The sequence below is a fragment of the Oreochromis niloticus genome, linkage group LG19 (genome assembly GCF_001858045.2).
Source record: "Oreochromis niloticus isolate F11D_XX linkage group LG19, O_niloticus_UMD_NMBU, whole genome shotgun sequence".
In the NCBI taxonomy this organism is placed as follows: Eukaryota; Metazoa; Chordata; class Actinopteri; order Cichliformes; family Cichlidae; genus Oreochromis; species Oreochromis niloticus.
Genome location: NC_031983.2, coordinates 22,827,323 through 22,847,707, shown reverse-complemented (window position 1 = coordinate 22,847,707; position 20,385 = coordinate 22,827,323). Strand labels below are relative to the sequence as shown.

Sequence of the window (20,385 nt, the reverse complement as noted above, 5' to 3'; positions counted from 1 at the left end):
AAAATTCAAGCCTAAATATATACTCTGTGCAAACTGGATATAAGGTGTGCAAGTACAAATAGGTACCATGGATTAGGATTACACAGGGGGGGCCATTTATATGGATACACCGTAATAAAATGGGAATGGTTGGTGATATTAAAGTCCTGTTTGTGGCACATTAGTATATGTGAGGGGGCAAACTCCTCAAGATGGGTGGTGACCATGGTGGCCATTTAGAAGTCGGCCATCTTGGATACAACTTTTGTTTTTTCAATAGGAAGAGGGCCATGTGACACATCAAACTTATTGATAATGTCACAGGAAAAACAATGGTGTGCTTGGTTTCAACGTAACTTTATTCTTTCATGAGTTATTTACAAGTTTCTCTTTGTTCACAGCCATTGACATGTCGACGAGGTTAACACGTGAGGAGCGGATCGAAATCGTGTTGATATCTGGTGAACGCAGTAACCGGGTTGTTGCAGCAGATTTCAATGCAAGACACCCTACGAGACCACCCATCTCCCATGCTACAGTTAGCAAACTGCTTGCTAAGTTTCGTGAAACTGGTTCAGTGTTGGATTTGCCAAAATGTGGACGCAAGAAAACTGTCACTAATGAAGAAAGATCAGTGGCTGTCCTAGCTTCATTCAGCAAGAGCCCACAGCGTAGCACTGGCCGCATGTCACTGGAGAGTGGCATTAGTCGAACATCCCTTCGGCGGATATTAGCTACTCACAAATGGCACCGTTACAAACTCCAGCTACTGCAGCATCTCAACGAGGATGACCCAGATCGGCGCACAGAATTTGCAGAATGGGCAAAACAAAAACTGGAACAGGACCCTCAGTTCACGCAGAAGATTTTGTTCAGTGATGAGGCAAACTTTTATGTGAATGGTGAAGTTAACAAACAAAACCACCGCTATTGGTCTGACACTAACCCACATTGGATGGATCCCTCCAAGACTGTTGGAACAACAAAAGTGATGGTTTGGTGTGGTATATGGGGTACAACGATAGTGGGTCCATTCTTCATCAATGGAAACCTCAAGGCCACTGGATATTTGAAATTGCTACGTGTTTCCCTCTTTATGCACTGAAGCTGGCACGTTCCCTGAGTTTTTCCAGCAAGATGGTGCACCACCACATTATGGGTGCCAGGTCCGAGCATTCCTAGATGAACAGTTTCCTGGAAAGTGGATTGGTCGTTGTGGGCCAGTTGAATGGCCCCCAAGGTCTCCCAATCTGACCCCCTTAGACTTTTATCTTTGGGGTCATCTGAAGGCAATTGTCTATGGTGTGAAGATACGAGATGTGCAGCACCTGAAACTACGGATACTGGATGCCTGTGCTGGCATTTCTCCTGCGGTGTTGCTATCAGTGTGTGAAGAGTGGGAGAAGAGGGTTGCATTGACAATCCAACACAATGGGCAGCACATTGAACACATTTTATAAGTGGTCAGAAACTTGTAAATAACTCATGAAAGAATAAAGTTACGTTGAAACCAAGCACACCATTGTTTTTCTTGTGACATTACCAATAAGTTTGATGTGTCACATGGCCCTCTTCCTATTGAAAAAACAAAAGTTGTATCCAAGATGGCCGACTTCTAAATGGCCACCATGGTCACCACCCATCTTGAGGAGTTTGCCCCCCTCACATATACAGGGTCGTCTGCAGTACAGGGGCCCCACAGGGAACGGTTCTGGCTCCGTTCCTCTTCACCAGCTACACTGCAGACTTCTCCCACAACTCCACCCAGTGCTTCCTGCAGAAGTTCTCTGATGACTCTGCAATAGTCGGCCTCATCACTGATGGGGACGACAAGGAGTACAGAGGACTGACTCAGGACTTTGTGGACTGGTGCCAGCTGAACTACCTCCAGATCAACGCCAGTAAAACCAAGGAGCTGGTGGTAGACTTCCGCGGGCACAAACATCCTCCACTGCAACCACTGAACATCCAAGGTATGGACATCGAGGCTGTGGACAGCTACAGGTACCTTGGTGTTCATCTGAACAGCAAACTGGACGGGACTCATAACTCAGACGCCCTCTACAGGAAAGGGCAGAGCAGGCTGTACCTGCTGCGGAGACTCAGGTCGTTTGGAGTGGAGGGCCCACTCCTGAAGACCTTCTATGACTCTGTGGTGGCCTCAGCCATCTTTTATGGTGTGGTCTGCTGGGGCGGCAGCATCTCTGCTGGGGACAGGAAGAGACTGAACAGGCTGATCCGAAGGGCCAGCTCTGTTCTAGGATGCCCTCTGGACCCAGTGGAGGTGGTGAGTGACAGGAGAATGGTGGCTAAGCTGTCATCCCTGATGGACAACATTTCCCACCCCATGCATGAGACTCTGACAGCACTGAGCAGCTCCTTCAGTAGGAGACTGCGGCACCCACGGTGTGGGACAGAGAGATTTCGCAGGTCTTTCCTCCCCACTGCTGTCAGACTCCACAATAAAGACTTTGACTGATCTAACACACACATCCACACATGTGCAATAATACTAATGTGCAATAATCCTTTCTGGCATCGTTGTATTTTTACTCAGTTGTATATAGCATTTGTATTCTATTTTTATCTTATTGTATATTTTATTCTATTTTATTCTACTGTATATAGTATTTTATTTTATTCTATTCTGTACAGTTGTGTACTGTATTTATTCTTATCTTATTTTATTCTAATTTTTCCTTCACAACTTTTGCACTGTCCACTTCCTGCTGTGACAAAACAAATTTCCCACGTGTGGGACTAATAAAGGTTATCTTATCTTATCTTATCTTATCTTATCTTATCTTATCTTAATGTGCCACAAACAGGACTTTAATATCACCAACCATTCCCATGTTATTACGGTGTATCCATATAAATGGCCCACCCTGTATATTAATGCTTATAGAGCAACACAGTTTTTTAGTTTGCAGTCAGCAGGAAAAAAACAGGGATAAAGTTACTACTAAGATAAAAGAAAAATACTTTACACCCTCATATGATTCAACCCCTGATTCATGTACAGGGGTTTCACTATTTCCAGAGATCTGACTGATCTGTAGGCGGTGATTTTGTTGATCTCTAACCTGATAAATAAGTACCACTTTTTTAACACTAAAAACCAGGAGTTAAATCTGAAATGATCTCATTTAATCCTGCTTTACCACCAGTCTCTGATAGCCCGTCTGCTGTGCAGCTTCTGGGTCAGCCTCCTGGTAGGCTATATTTGGATGAACATTCAGGGTTCAGGTGAAATACCACAAACAGAAGGACACATATAGACTGAAACCGGAGACAGCTGCTCAGCTACCATCAACCCGTCTCATACCCACTTTCTCAAAAAGAGAGACCCGCAGCACACTGAAACCCAGCTGATAAGCAAATCTGTGTTTCTCATGAGTTTCCATTAGAGAGAAGATCTTGTACTTATTCACAGTCACTAACTATACACCAAGCAAAAAATTCCAACCACAGCAATAAAAGTTAACCTGCAAAGCTTACATAAAGAGATGCAGTATATCTTTGCCTGTATAGACTGCTATACACACCAGGTATAGTAGCTGTATTTGACTTCTTTGTAGCTGAAAACACACAGTGGGAAAACTGCAGCAGTGTGGTTGCTCACATTTCTCATTTTAACACACTCTGGTTTCTCTGATCTTTCATTTCCGAAAGAATCTGGTCTGTGGTGGATCAAAGAAAAGTTAGTGAAATGCTATGATTTGCTGCTACTTCTGGTCATGTTTTGTTTATGTGTAAAGTAAAAAAAATGCAATGCAGCTTTATGATTACTTCCTATTTCCTCTTTATAAATCTATAACTGCCAGACTGGGCAACTGCGGTCACACCTATTTGCATTGTGACTAAGAGCCGTCGGCCTTATGTGTGGGGAGTGCCAACAGTGCTGAATACACTTCTGTCAGTATGCCCAATGAATGAGTCACTGAACCTGCGCCAACCTTTTGTCTTGTATATACAAAACGCATTCTTAGAGGAGAATAAGAAGCATCAGAGCAAAATGGCACAGCTGTGAATCCCTGTTTGTTTTTACCTGTGTCTGTGTCACCTAATATATTCATCCACGACACTGTGCACTACAATAACACCTATTCTTAGCCGCCTGACTCTTTGTTTGTGGTTACACTTCTTGTATAACTATCTGAAAAGACCAAGAATTATATATTGTGTTACTGATTCAAAAATGTAAACTGTTTCAAAGTCAAACTAATTAAAACTACCAGTCTGCAAAATTTACTTCAAGGGGCCATCTTGACATGAACACACGATCTTCGTTGGCGGAACACAGTTGCCTAGCAACCAGATACAACAAACTCCTGCCAGCAGGACCGTGATGCTAAAGTTAGCCAGATAGCTACCTGGCTGTAAGGAAAACAAACCGGTTTAGTTTCATTTTACCGGGAGGAAAAAATGGTGAAACAGACGATTCAGATATTCGCTCGCATTAAACCCACCAAGAAAAATGTGGCGGTAAGTGCCTCACAGTAACATTTAGTCCAACACAACTCTGGATATAAACAATAAATATATCTGTGCCACATCCTTTTGCTTAAACAAGGCCTTACATTAGATTATCAAGTCTTATCTACTACACTTTTTTTTCACTAACCTAAACCTATATATTACTTTTATATTAGTGGAGTAGAGTCCAATAAATGAACCAGAAAAGAAACAAAACAGTCTGAGAGACCTGGAGAACAACTGAGCGACAGTGTTGTTACTGCACACAGCAGGCAAACTAAAGGAAATCAGAGACTCCAGTAAGGTGGATAGATACAAAGAAAGAAGAAAAAACTCACTGGGTAAGTTTAGTGACATATTTGGGAAGTAGTTTAATCCTTAATCCAGTGTTATGACTCGAACTCTCTGTGTAACAGTTCACCTCTGTCAGGTGTAAAAAATAGATAGTATTTTATCTTTAGGTCTAATCTTCTCTATGTAAATCAACGGGGACTGTGTTTGTGTAATTACATACATATGGATCTATGAAGCTGCTGAGCGTTAATACATTCAAAATTTTGGATGGAAAAACTGTTACAGACATGAGACTGTGCACTGTGGACAAATCAACCACATACATAATGAAATCGGGAAAAGGCCTTATTTATTATTTTTAAAAAATGTTTTAAAAAACATAAACAAGATTTTCCAACAGAGATATACTCGCCAAAAATGTTTCAGCCAGAGCAAAAGGAAGTTAAAAGAGAAGCATTAACTGGGGTTTCATCTGTTTTAGAATATTAAAACATTTGTGGATATGCACTGAGCAGAAAAATGCATAGATTTCTCCTGATTTCTGTCTTTACTGTATGCAGATGCCTATTACAATTCAGATAACACAGCAGGAAAGATACTAAACTTAATAACAGTAATAAGATTTTTACATCTTTGTGTTTCAAACAAATTGTTTAGAACTAGAACTGGTTTTAACTTTCTAGCTGGCACCGTAACAGGCCCAAAGGGTCCAGTTCGGCCCTCTGGATGGCTCTGGAAGTGTAAAAGTAGCAGTGAAATCATGAATTATTCAAGATAATACTTTTGTATTCCTGGTGCAGTGAACCAGAAAGTTTTTTACACTTCCTTTTAGTTTTAGTTCACTATAATAACCTTGAATTGCATGGAAACACCAGTAAAATTTAATAAAGAAAACACTTTTTTTTTCTCACAAAATAGATGAATATATGATAATGATTATGTTTTATAAAAGGAATTAGTACCCAGAAGTTAGGTTGCACTTGTCTGTGTGTATGTTTGTGTTTGTCTTTTATTGACTAGTCTCGTGGGGTGGGGATAAAACTGATCATCACTCTGTTCCCATGTGATTTATGGATCTTGAATCCCCTGCCGGAGGGCACTGGGAGGACAACAGGCTGCTGTTTGGATGAGTTGAGTCCTTTGTGGCTCTCAGTGACTTCCCGAGGCTCAGCTGGGTGCAGGCCAGGCAGCGCTGCTGTGCTGTGCCATTCACACCAGCCTCTCTAGGGCCTCAGCATCCCTGTACCAGGTGGTGAACAGTATCAGGTGGTGCCCTGATGGAAGTCCCTGAGCATGTGAGGCCTCATAGCAAAGGTTGCAAAAACACCTGAAGCTTGTGGGCCTGTTGCAGCTCTATTCCTACCGGAAATCCTATTTGTTCTACACATGTGCAAGAGGGCTTCTTCCTGGTCTTGCCTTTCACAATAAAAGCCTACACACGTAAACTCGACTTGCAGCATAAACAACTGAATAAAAACTACATATAGAAAACGATTCTGTGTTTGGAGTTCTAGCTGTGAAACAGAATATCCAAATATTGTATGTTTAATATTTGGAACTAATGAAACAGTATGTGTAAAGTTTGTTGTTTAGATTAGTTCAGCGCTATATAACAATATTGATGTGAACATAATGCACAGAAATAACTGAAACAACAAACTGCCACAGTGCAAACTGGAGGTCATTGGTCCTGAGATCACAGAGACTGATACCCTCCGCATGATACCCTCCAAAGCCCTCTCCAAGTCCACAAAACTCACTAGTTTTTAGAAGGAATTTCCAACGAGGGTGGCTTTTTCAAACATATGGATATAAAAACTCATTATTACAATCATTCTAAGTAATGATGTTATATCTTTATAATCTTTTTGCCGAGAGCTTCAGACTCAGCATCATGAAACATGAAATTATGAACCAAAAGGTATAATCAGCCAACTCACTTGGAGTTATTTTGCAATGAAGTACACACCTGCTGTGAGATGAATGCCACACACACACACACACACACACACACACACACACACACACACACACACACACACACATACATATATATATATATATATATATACATGTACACACACATATATTTATATACAGAGATAGACAGATAGATAGATAGATCTAATCCACAAATAAAATGTTTAACTAATTAAAAAGAGTAGGAAATGATAGTCATTGCACTCCTGGGAAAAGCATTTTCTTCTCCTTGTTTTATTGTGTGAGCACAGCAGCTGGTGGAAACAAATAAGCCTATTTCTTTAAGGTTTTCTGTGGCACCCACAGTGAAACGAGAACAGCTACCTCCTAGGGGCTTTTTGAGGTTTGGCACATGGAAGAGGCAGTACTGCAGGCGGAGTGACAGTGAAAAACAATCCAGTTATTTAGGTCTTATCTTTTATTCCTGCAACCTCAGGGACTTGTAATTGCATCAGTGTCCATTGGAAACATATGCCAGAACATATGTCGAAGCTCGAAGCTGAAAAGCGAATGGTGGGAGTGTTTAGGCTGACCCGACTGACCTCACTTTAAATGCTCTATATTGGTTTAATGTTGTGCCGTTTTTCCTCGCCTCCCCTGAGGCAGGGCTTTGGCTTCAGCTTGGGTTAGTAGAGGTGATTTTGCAGGGCTTGCCAACACTATATGCTGATCATGATTGCTTGTTCAGTTCTATTTGTTTCCACAGGATATGAGCGCCATAAACTCCATCCTTTCATTTTCAGGGCTTGCAATACCCAAGCCACAAAACGTCTAAACTTATATTTTAGACCTAACATGATATATTGTCTTTGTGTTTAACTTGGGCCGCATGTATGGCTCCACATACCATAACAGCATGCACACTGAAACATATAGAAGACTATGAATTCCTGTGTGGAACATAGCTGCCTGTGCTTATAATCCAACTGCATAGTCCTGTGGTATTATATGGAAGTCTTTAGGCCTTCCTCTGCTCTATAAAACTGACTCTGCTGTTGTCTCTGGCTCCCTCAGGTGTACTCTGTGGACAATGAGAACCAGACAGGTGCCTCTCTGGAGTTTTTTGTGCCCAAGGACCTGGCTGATGGCTTTGTTAACAACAAGAGAGAATGCTACAACTTCAGGTATGTGACAGCCAGAGATCAACTGGTATTGTTTAGGGTCTTTCTTTGAACAAGAATGGGTGAAGTGCTAAGTTATTAAATAAAGCTAGATAGCTTGTTTAGGAAGCTGCATTTATAGACACAGAAACCAGCTGCTTAGTGCTAAGTAAAATCCAAGTGTGCCCTGGGTGACTCTAAGTACAACTAACAAATGCAACCCATGTTATTTGTCATGTAGTTGCATTAAAAGGCACGACCAGCGCAAATAGCACAAATCGAGAGGTCAGTTCAGTGAAGCTTAGAGAGCTAAAAAAATGAATGTAGCCACCCTGACATCACCTGTCTTTGTGCTTTGAAACTGGATGTGATAAAGGAGGGGCGAATCTGCTCACCCTTTGCAAAAATAGGCGCACTTTGTGCTCATAAAATAGCGACTTGTCAATCATACGTGACTCTACTGGGTGTATAGCCCATAAGGCTTGAAACTAGCAAGTAAAACCATGAGGAAATAGTTTATTGATGTCATTGGAAAAAAATCCAGCCAAAGCCTTTTTTCACAGACTACAATATATTTTACAACCAGAGGAGTCACCCCCTGCTGGACATTAGAAAGAATGCAGGCTTGACACATTTCACTTTTCAGACCCAAAAGCGCAAACCAAAAAATTTCCATCTTTCATATGCAGTCTATGGTCATATCGACCTTTTAGCTCCTAATACTGCAAATTTTTTAAAAGAACTAGACCCCCGTTTTCAATACCATAAAATCTGTACCAAATCAAATATGCAGATCCATAAGCAGAGGCAGCCCAATGGAAAATAATAGTGGAGGCAAAAGTACATATCTACTTGTAAAAAAAACATTAAAGCTATGACATAGAGAGTTTATTGCTGCTATAACGCTGGCAATTTAACATTGGAGTCTATGGGGTTCAGCCTCAAGGGGACATTAGAAGACCTGGAGAGTTTGTCATTTCCACAGTGGCTTCATTTTTAAACGTAGACATTACTGCTTGGTTGTGTCTGTAATAAAAGTCAAATAAGCTACAGTCTGAAGTAAGAGCATGACATTAAAAATGTCCAAGAAGAAAAAAAATTGAAATAGATCGTGTGAATAAAGACAACACACAGAATTCAAGCTCTTAATGTTGCACAAGAACTTTCCCGTGAATAATTCATCCCCCAGTCCTGTCAGTGAAGAGCCAGAACATCTGTTTAATGCTGGTAGTGAAAGCTGCAGCCTTATATACCCTCTGGGCAGGGCTCATGCCACGCTTCCAAGCCCTAAATTCACAGTTGGGGAGTCAGACAGCACTGGACACTCAGAAGCCTTGAAAACCACACAGTCTTATAATAGCCTGTGGAGGTTCCCTTGTGCCCTTATAGAAATAAAATTTCCACATTTAACAACCTTCCTGGGCGGATTCCTCGCTTCATCTCTCTCATCTTACTGTGGGATAAAACATGACGGGCTGTGACTACTTTAGAAAACAGAATGACCAAACTCCTCCTCTTCCACTCAGGAAACTAAATTCTTGCTGCTTTTTGTGCTTATTCAGTTCTGCTGTGGGTACATGACCCCAGATGTACCAGCAACATATACAGCACAAGTTCCTGCTTTCTTGTGTTTGTGTTTCTGTTGTCACATTTACATATTTCAGATTATTATTTTTTTTATATTAGTCAACAATATATATACAAAATGCTGGTTTCATTTATTAAGAGAGAAAAAGCTATCTGAATGTACCTGTGCCTGTTTGCTTCAGGGCACGGAATTCAAGGTTTCAGCAATTATGGCAAGTCGTAGAGAAGCAACAAAGCAGCAGTTCTTTTTATGAAATGTTGTGCTCCTTTTACATCAGATGTAACAGCACAAAAGGTTTGGCATTTCTCTCGTCAGTCCACAGAATGTTTTTCCAAAAGTCTCTGGGATCATCAGGATGTGCTTTGGCAAATGTGAGACGAGTCTTTGTGTTCTTTGTGGTCAGCAGTAGTTTTCGCCTTTTCCATGGAGGCCATTTTTGCACAGTCTCTTGCTTATTGTTGAATTATGACCTTAGCTCAGGCAAGTGAGGCTTGCAGTTCTTATAATAATGATCTGGGTTCTTTTGTGACCTCCTGGGTGAGTCATCGATTTTGAGTAATTTTGGTAGGATGGCCAATCCTGGGATGGTTCATCTCTGTTTTAAGTTTTCTTCCGACTTATAGATAGCCTACTTCACTTTGTCAGACAACTTCTATTTAAGTGATTTCTTAATTCAACAAGTCGGGCAGTAATCAGGCCTGTGAGTGGTTAGTGAAACTGAATTTAACTTTCCCAAAAACTGTGATTAATCAGATAAATTTATGATCTAACAAAGGTTTAGATAATTGTCTTCCCCTTACTTAGAACTCAGGAAGACAAATAGTTTTTTCACAACTCTGCCTATATTAGACTCGGGGTTAAACAGTGGATTAAATATCTGTTTTGTCAAGTGTATTATGGTGGTAACACCTTTTTTACCTCTCACTTTTTTCAGGTTCCAGAAAGTGTTCGATCGGGTCGCCAAACAAGAAGAGATATTTGAAAACATCGCCAAACCAGTTGCAGACAGGTAAACTCTAAGTGGACGTGGCACTCTAAAGAAAGTTATTAAAGGTTAATTAGGTAATTATTTTAATGTATAATTTTTTTTTCCTACTATGTTATTTACAGACTGTAAATTAACCTACAAAAGTGAGACCTTCTTTGGCACTCTAAGTGAGAAGATATCAGCAGGATATTCACTTCATGGAGGGATTGTTTGGTTTTTTGGAACAAATCCAATCACACGCTGTTTTTCTTTTACCTAATCTTAACCAACAGTAGCTTGCCTGCTAACATACACAAATTTCAAGTTATCTCACAAAGCAGCATACTTCCTTGAATGGATAAAGTTGGCTGAATTGACCATTTTCAAATGATTTTATGTGCTAATATTGTGAAATAACTAAACCATCAGGTTAATGTAGTGTAGCTACGTTACAACATATTGCTTATCTATCTATTGCTATATAATCTTATGAAAATGCTGATTGCCAGCAAGGATCAGTTTTTTAATTCTCATCTTTTCAAGCTGTTGTAGCGCCACTGTCGCTCTACTCAAGAATTTCTGTGTCTCTGTGCTGAGAAATCATTGTAACACTGGTAAAAAACTGACCCGATTATACCCCTCTTCATTATGCCCGTCTTCTTATTCTTTGTTTGATGTCACATTTGGTGCATGCTGCTGTTTGTGAAAGTGACAGGATGAACTAGGTGTTAATCACTTAATGGTACAAAGCAACGATATATAGCATTTATATTGCAATGGCAGTCAACAAGGCGGCAGTTAGATAGTTGTAACTTGGCATCTATCTGGTATTCATATCTTCATCGTGTCCAAGTAGACTTTGTTGTCATTTTACCATTGCGCTGATATACAAGTATGCAGTATATAGCATACAGCTAACTTTGAAACCGCAGCCATCGCTGTCCACCTGTCCTATGCAGTGTTCCTCTCTGCACACTGAGACCACACAGGCTTCAGCGGGCCTTGTTGACAGGAAGTGAGTAGGGCTTAAGATGTAAATGAAGGGTGTCTGTGATTTTTGGCATGCTTTACATACTTAAACCACTAAGTGGATGGAACTGGCAGGCAAGATGGCACACTGTGCCGTCATGAATGTGAGAGCATTTTCAAGCCACAGTACAGAGCTTTACTGTAAACTGTAGCTGATTCATTTTCATTTTGACTCCAATGTTGAAGACAGGATTCATAGAACAAGGCATTTGTCAGCAGAGCTAATTATTTTACCTGCACTATTCAATTCCCTTGGATTAATTAGCGATTACCGTTTTAGGCTCAGCTATTTTAGTAGCCAAGGTAACTCAAATCGTGTAGCCTGAAACAACCTAGAGTAAGGTTACCTTAAGTGGAGGTCAAATGCTAATCCAGTAAGCTAATATACATTCCAATAACTTCTTAAAAATAAAGCTTAAGTAGCAGAACAGAGTAGAGCCCGACCAGTATAGGATTTTTAAGACTGATACATAGTATCAGCTGAATTTTTTTTCAGACACACACACATAAACCCATGTCTGATTTTGACCGAATATTTTTTTATGTGTTGTTATTTGTGAGTTCTAAGATAGTACTACATAGTAAGACTATGTAGTATATGTACAATGTACGTGTACAGTAAGAGACACTTATTATATGAATGTTATTGAGTATTTTTGTAAAAAAAAAAAAAAAAGGTGTATTTAAAAATGTACTTTGATACCATTTTTAAAGGATAGTAGTCGTAAGTATTAAGGCTTAGATAAAGTAACTGATAAAGAAAGAAGAAAAACAGCTAAATAGAAGTCAGTAAAAATAAAATAACTGGAAAAAAAGGATTATCTCATATCAGGCTTTAATTTAAAAAACGATCATGCATTCATGAAATAACCCTATTTGTTGACTTTATAGACCATTTCGTCATCTCCCACAGTGCAGAATGGTACCTCAGTGATAAACTGCAGTTTCTTGCTCCTTTAAGACCTCTAAATACACGCTGTGTCTTACAGAGCTTTACCCCCTGCCCGCGCTGACATTCAACACAGAAAAACAGCACACAAGATGGAATTTACTTGGAATTTCCTGTCATCAAATGCAAGTTATGCTGCTGTTATTGTTATGTGAACAAGATTCTTCCTCTCCTTGTCGAACCCTGTCCTGTCTCAGTTTAATTCCTACCATCACTGGTCTTAATCACAATAGAAGCTATTTATGGACTCCCACAAGTGCTTTGAATTATCTTTGCCATTAGCAGACATATAAACAGCACAGTCAGATGTCTGGATTGGTTGACTAAGGATGTGGATGTATTTGACCTGACTCACACAGGTTATTAGGTTGCTCTCCCCACGCAACCTTTCGACAGTTTCCTCTATGTTCTTGCATATGGTAAAAATCAAGTTAAAAAGTTGCAGTCACAGCCTGACTTTGTGTTGCTGTATCAGTTTCAGGTTAGCATCTTTTAGTTGTTTAGTCTTTAATTTGATGTTGGCAACACCCCTCGGCAGTTATTTTGGGTTAAGTTGACTGCCCTCCATTCCTGAATGAATAGGTGGAGAACCAGTTGGCAATTTAAGTGATCGCTGGGACATAAAATTGTATCAATAACATAAAAAAAGATTTAAAAACTTTTTTCCCAGCTAATGTGACTTGCTGGCTTTTACAAGTATGCAAAAAAACACAAAGAATCATCTCAATCTATCACAGTATTCTTTCCATATATGTACAGTAAACCTACAGATGTATATTAAAAAAACAAGACAGTGAGGGCTTTGTTTAACAACTAACTTAATGTGAAGACATGGCTTTATTCCAACTAGTTATTCCTTAGCTGTCGGACTTGAACCCGGGCCGCTGCTTTTTGGCCATGCGGCATGTGGTCGCCTGCTCACCCACTGAGCTAAATGGTAATGTTAATAGAAAAAGGCCATCTACCCAGGAAGCTAGCATTGATGTGGTGACCAACGACCACAGAAAGTAAAGTCAATGTCATTAATCAGTTCAGACCACAGTGCAAAATAAGTTTGCACAATTATTAAAATTAAATTACAATTTTAATCCACCGCAATTAAATTATTAAAAAAACTCTAAATGTGTGCCTTGCCAATAAAATTCAAACTAAAACAAATAAAGTGCTCCCCCAATTACCACCTGACAACGTGCCTGTCTATCTCAGTCACAGCTCTTCCCTGTGAAGCTTGACATTTTCTGGATCTCGAAGAGTAACACTATGCTTAATACAACAGATAACAGACCATCAAAAGAAAAGTCAAATGTTGAGCAAGCCAGCAGGCGATGCGGTTGTCCCTGAAAACACATCATGGTCTGTTTCCCAAAGGAACACAAGTAACTTCAACTAATTGAAAACACAACATAAACAGCAGCATAATGAATGCATGAAGGCTGAGCAAGACAGCACAATGGTTGCTAATATAAATCACTAACATCAACTCAGACGTACATAAAAGTATGTCTGAGCAGCATGTGAGCATCCAGCGCACAAGCACATTACAAACACATTGCATTTGACTAAAAACAGGTGTCCAGTAAACATAATGAGTAATGCAGGCTTCAGAAAAATGCTGCTGCACATCAGTCTTGGAAAGGTTATAATGCCATTTCCAAAGTCTATCATTTTACAGTGAGAAAGATTATTCACAAGTGGAAAACATTCAAGACACTGGACAACCCCAGGCTCAGCTTCTTGTTTTGCTTAGAGAAACCGCACAAAGCTGACTCAGACTGTACAGATATCAGTTAATTGAATGTTAAAGTTCATGGAAATACACTGAACAACACTGAACAAGTATGTGTTGTTTGGAAGGGAGAAAGCGTCTTTTCTCTAAAAAGAATATGGCAGGTTTAGGTTTGCAAAGTTCCATCTGAACAGATCTGAAAATATCTTGGAATTGAAAAAGGTTTTACTTTTTTTTTTTTTTTACTATAGTAGTAGAAACTGTCATGTTCCCTCTCTGTGTCCCCAGTCAGTCATGTTCCCATTGCTGTTTCTCCCCCAGCCTAAGTGTTAAGCCCACGTGTTTAAATCCTCGTCTTCATATTTGTCGTGCTTCCTGTTTTATTTTGATAGTCCCATGTTCTGTGTTGAGGGTATTTAGTTTTGCTTCCTCCCTGTCTCGTTATGTCAGATTAGTTCCAGCTGTGTTTCCCTCCTGTTGCACATTCCCTCGTTACTTTCTGTGTATATATTTTGTTAGTTTCCCTTTGTTTGTTGTTTGGTCGTCTGTTTGTCATGTGTCAAGCTCAGGTTAGTTTTGTGTTTGTTTTCTCCTGCCTTTCGTTTTTTTTTTTGCTTCCCAGTTTCTAATAAACAGCTCACTCTTCGTGGAAATCATGTTTTGTTTTCGCGTGTCTGCTTTTGGGTCCACACTTCAACCTTCACATGGTCTGCATGCACAGACCTTGACACAAACAAAATATTTAGCTAAATATAAGAGATAAACAGGCGGAACACTAGTGGAAAGGAAGTAAATGTACATGAAGGTATTAAGCTGATAGTCATGGTTAAAACAATGAATGGTATTTAAGAAATGGTGATCAGTTGTTTAAAAGGAGTTGAGCTGAATTGAGTTGGGATCTGACCCTCTTTGTGACCTGTTGTGGTGACAAACACAAGTTAGATCTGCAAAAGCACTACATATCTTCTGAACTTATTCTGTTTCATTCAGGAATTTGCAGCAGTTTTGCTGTTGCTGCACTAAAACTCAGCTGCCTATCATCTCGGCTAGCAGTAACTGTCAGGTTGCTGTTTTGGTTGGTGCTCTGTCATACTTGGCACACTTCAAGTTTGGCCAAAAGCTCTAACTCGTTTACTTGCACTAAAGTCTGTGTCTGTGCTGTGGTGTAACTGGAACCAGTTATTTCAACTCCAGCACAGTAGTTTAAAAACAAACCAGCATTAATAGCTCCACAAGGGGACGAGCCATTGAAATGATGTCGTGCTGGCACGTCAAACCCTCTATCAGGACAGTGATCTATTTCACAAAGCTGTGAAACCTGCTGTTGAAGTTCAGTTTGGGTCTCTTCAGTTTTATCTTTGCACCTGAAGAGGTTGGACACACAGCATTTAAACAACAGAAAGAACAAGGATCTTTTGAGCGATCACTCTCCAATCTCCAGGAAAGTTGAGGTGTAAACAGGAACAAGCATTGGGAAACACCCAAGCCTCAGTGGCAGGGCCCAGGCCGCATCATTAGTACTGACATTAAGCTAAACACTGAGCCTGTGTCTTTTCCCCCCGCCTGCCAATCACTTCCATGACTCACAGTAGATTAAATGGACGCCCGTTGGCTGACCAACCAACCGCCGTTCTCATAAGTGGACCCAGTGTTTTATTTTAACTGAGATGCAGTTTTTTCCCTCGCCCTTTTCGTACAGGGTGTGGAACACAGGGAAGGAAACCCACACGCTGCTCAAACCCTGGCTCGCCTACACCATTAGAATAAGTGCGAGGCTTAAGTTCGTTTATAATTCATCTCGAAAAATATAGTGTAAAGATATCCTTTTTCCTCGCTATTGGCAGAGTCAGGAGCACACAGGATACCCACACCTTTGATCCAAGCTCGCGTGTCAGAGGCCCCTCTGTCATTTTACCATTACTAGCTGGTTTATTTCCAAGAAGACACAAAGTTTGTTTTGCCTATAAATTTTGTCTCATGTGAGCTCTATCATTTTTAGAAGTTCATTTCATTCAGACAGAGCTGAATACCATTGGTTTCCATGACCCTGAGCACGTGCAGAAGGACATTTCTGTGCCAAACCAAAATTTACCGGACCTGCTACAGCTGAGTGGTTTTGGGCTCTTTCTGTCACTCCAACACATTCCTCCTTCACCGGCAGATATCTGTCGCCATCGCAGTTCTCTGCTCGCCGTCGCCATCCGTTCCTGTGGATTTGGAGTGTCACATTCAATTAACAAAGGCCTCTGGTGTCTGCTAAAGAGTACAGTCAATGGTCTTTTTCAGTTTTAAAATGCTGATGTCATTGGAGGCATATGAGCAAGAACTGGTGACATTTAGGGAAGTCGAACCCAATCCAGTTTTATTTATAGGACCAAAACAGTACAGCAAAGCAAAGTAATGAAAATGACAAGAAATAAAAGGCAAGAAGACACCACTCTCATTCCGACTTAAAAGGCAAGGAGCAAAAAATGAGGGGATCATCTAATGTGGGAAGTCAGATAATTCCAAAATCTGAGGACTGTGGCTGAAAAAACTCTTACCTCTAGTTTTGAGTCAAGCTTCAGGGACTGCAAGGAGCAGCTGGTCCACTGACCTCACCGACCTCAATGGGACTTTTGCAGTCAGCAGCTTACATTTGTAAGTTGGTGCTGATCTATTAAAAGTTATAAAAACAAATAATAAAACTTAAACTGGGCCCTAAAATTAATGGGAAAACAGTGGCAGGAAGCCACGATGGAGTAAATGTTACTCATGTTTGTGTGTACCCGTTAAAAGATAAGCATAACTGTGAGCATTACTGAGGTTCATTACTGCTGATATTATGTACAGCTGCAAAGGGCCCAGGTCCAAGAGAGGCGCAACACAGCCACATCTGGAAGTGAAAACAATAACCTCAGTTTACTAAAATTTTAAAAATTTAAGGCCATCAGAATTAGAAACATCCACATTTGGCCAAGTTGTGCACACAGACAAGGAATTTGAGTTCAGTTCACTTTTCTGTTCTGCACTGGGTACCAAGCCCCAAGTGCAGATAGAAGTGTGGACTTGTTCCTTCCAGAGCTCATTATAAAGGAAAAGTGAGAGCACGTCAGTGGGACAGGATGGACTGGGCTAAGTTACAGTTTTCTTTAAAAATGAAAAAGTATTGTTCACAGGTTTGTGCCACTTGTTTCCAGACTTAAAAGTGGACCTATTCTGGTCATTCAGAAATATATTTTTATGGCTAGACTCTACTAGAGCAACTTTGCATGATTTACAGTTCAAAATACAGCTTTCATTCATCTTATACTTGGCCCTTCAGTTCACTCGATAAAGCTGTTTTAGTTACCTCGATGTGAATGACAGCCTTCATATTCATCACATGAAGAATCTATTGGGAGATTGTAGAGCGCACTGTCCACCACTATCATGTGTTTTGAAAGAATATATTCAATGCCAAGGAGCTTTCTTTTACTTTAATTTGTCACCTGAGTTTATGTATTCGTGTGCCTTTAACTTTTAGAGCAAGGAGTCAAACACAACTCGAAAAGTATAAACATGGCATTAGTAATAGATATTTATTGGTTCCTTTACAGGGTAGTACTTTTATTTTGTCACTATAGCTTGAATTATTCACGAAAACTGTGCTAATAATGTGGGTGTCTTTGCAGTGTGTTGGCTGGATATAATGGCACCGTATTTGCATACGGCCAGACGGGAAGCGGGAAGACCTTTACCATCACAGGAGGGGCTGAGCGGTACAGTGATCGTGGGATTATTCCTCGCACCCTTTCCTACCTATATGAACGGTTCAGCCAGGTCAGCAAACTGTTGTTCATCTGCCTGTTTTTCAGTTGATTATGTACAGAACATAACAATCATCTTTTTTTCTTCAGAGTACTTATTATTATTATTATTATTGTTAGCTTCAGAAAAATGTCAAAAATATGTAAATCTTTTATGTGATTTATTGGTGCTCCACAGGACAGCAGCATGGTTTATACCACACATATCTCTTATCTGGAGATCTACAATGAGATGGGATACGACCTTCTGGACTCCCGACATGAAGCATCTCGACTGGAAGACCTACCGTCAGTGCCCATTTTCTTATTTTTAAGCTGTTGCACATGTCAACAACTAGGGTCATGTGGTGTATATTTTACCTTTAATTTCATGATAAATACACATATTATAAAGTTGTGAAGTCCACTAACTGCTGGGTTGATTATCCTCCTAAACACTTGCGGTTTTAGCCACCTCAGCCTGGCTCACAGTTATTGTGTGGTGAAATATGGAGACTCTAGTGTTTAGCAGCCCACTATGAACTGCCAGCTGACATAATGAGGCTGTGGGACAGCAATGGATGTGGTCAACCTGGTGGCAGACTGCAGGAGAGCAAAAGAGTCATGTGGATAAATAGTTTTTCAAAGCTGGTCATTGCAGCTGGTCTTTTTTTGTCCATCTGCCTCTTGTTTGCAGTGTTTCATGAGCTCTTTTGTTGCTTTACTCAGAGCCGTTTTCTTGTTTGTTCGTTCCTTTCCATCGTGATCCTCTTTTTTACTTTGCGTCCATCTTTCTTTGCAATCATAATTTCCGTCTGTCTAGACGCTGGTCTGGGCATTTAATCTTTTGCCTATTGTGTTTGTGTCACACACAATATTTATATTCATTCACTTTATTTTACCTTTAGTGGGACCTTCTGGGGTATTACCATTGAACCCAATGATAGGACTTATCAGTAGTTGTGACAATATTGTACCTGGCTCATTCCATGTAAATTGAAGCACATTGTCAGGGACTAGGTATGCGACCCAGTATTCTCTCTTTAGTTTGTATTTTCTCTCCTCTGTGTCCCTCTCTTGCTCCCTCTCTCTGTCTCTTGTGTCAAGCTTGCATGTCCCAGTTCATGTCTCTCCATGTTTCCTCTTTTATTTTGAAAGTCTTCTGTTTCCATGTTCAGTGTGTTTAGTTTTGCTTCCCCTGTGGTGTCTTGTTCATTTGTGTCAGAGTTGTCTCCCCAGGTGTGTCCACTTCCCTCATTACCCTTCTGTGTATCTAACGGTGCGTTCACACCGAACGCGATAGACGCGAGCGAAAACGCCCCAAACGCCCCTAATTTGACGCGTGCACATTCGCACCTCAACGCGTGTCCAAGAAAAATCCATCGCGCGTCAAAATTGCATATTTTAACGCGCGTGAACCGGAAATGTGGGAGGAATGTGGGAGGAAGTTTTATTATGCTGTGCTTTTTCTCCGTCTGCGCGCCACTTTCGTGCGCCTTTTTCCCTCGCGGTGCAGGTGTGTATCTCCGAATGAGGGTCATAGTTATGAGTGTTTTTGTGCTGTTTTTTCTATTGGACGTGATGGTTATCAAAACCAAACATGATAAGTTTGGCAAGCGCAGGAGACACGACACGGAGGAGATTTGTCAATCAGGCTGCAGAATGCAATGCGCATTGTTGAAAGCTGTACGGTGCAATAACAAAAATCAGCGAAATGTGACAGGTGAACAGCGGGACCACTGTATACTGTTTTATTACTAAACAAAATATATTCCTATATGACAACATGCATAAATTAACTGCCTACATTAATTCACTGTAAACCTTGTCCTTCTGACTGACACTCCCCTGCTGCCTCTCCGGGCTGTCCCTGGTCCTCGGGGGGGAAGTTCTCCACGGTCAGCACCATATTGCCGCTAGTCTCCCGCGGGGTGAGGAAGGGGTCCAGAAACCCCATGACCGCGAAGAACTTCCATCTCTTCCCCGATCCTGCTGCAGACCCACTCCTCTTCTCTGTCCTCTTCTCCTTATTATATGTGTCCCCGAGGCTCTTCCACTTTGTCCTGCAGATGTCCTCTGAATAAACACATTATCTTGTTAGCGGAAAGGTATTTGTACATCAGTGGGAAAATAGCGGGACAGTACGCGTCAGTACCTAGGTCAGAGCCACGTCACCAGCCTCCTGATTGGTTGTCGCGGCGCGAATTGACGCCGGAGTTCAGATTTTCCAACTCGAGCGGTAGAGGCGAAACACACGTATGCACAAAATGCAACACAAAAACTCACGCGCGTGGTTTTTTTTCGCGAGTCAAACGCGCCAGACGCGCTACACTGACGCGCGTTTCACGAGTTTTGGCGTTTTCGCGACGCAAATCTGCTTCCGAATTTTCGCCGGACGCGCAATCGCGTGTCATCGCGCTCTTTCCATTGACTTTACATGTAAACCTGACGCTCTGGCCACCTCTATCGCGTTCGGTGTGAACGCACCGTAAGTCTTCTGTCTTTCTCTGTTCATTGTTGGGTGATC

At 40.9% G+C, this 20,385-nt stretch overlaps 1 protein-coding gene across 3 annotated transcripts in view; it reads left to right on the top strand.

Moving 5' to 3' along the window:
- The first annotated feature begins 4,276 nt into the window (after positions 1-4,276).
- The window catches only part of kif6 (kinesin family member 6), a 79,487-nt gene continuing 63,378 nt past the window's right edge, over positions 4,277-20,385 (top strand). The window contains exons 1-7 of one of the 3 annotated variants that reach the window (XM_013271532.3): positions 4,332-4,467; positions 7,747-7,856; positions 10,355-10,429; positions 10,531-10,575; positions 12,406-12,490; positions 17,745-17,892; positions 18,058-18,167. In XM_013271532.3, coding sequence (XP_013126986.1) covers positions 4,460-4,467; positions 7,747-7,856; positions 10,355-10,429; positions 10,531-10,575; positions 12,406-12,490; positions 17,745-17,892; positions 18,058-18,167 — 581 coding nt within the window. In that variant the 5' untranslated portion in view covers positions 4,332-4,459. Of the gene's footprint in view, positions 4,468-7,746; positions 7,857-10,354; positions 10,430-10,530; positions 10,576-12,405; positions 12,491-17,744; positions 17,893-18,057; positions 18,168-20,385 lie in introns of all 3 variants that reach the window. The other 2 variants (XM_013271533.3, XM_005477498.4) reach the window with 2 other exon arrangements.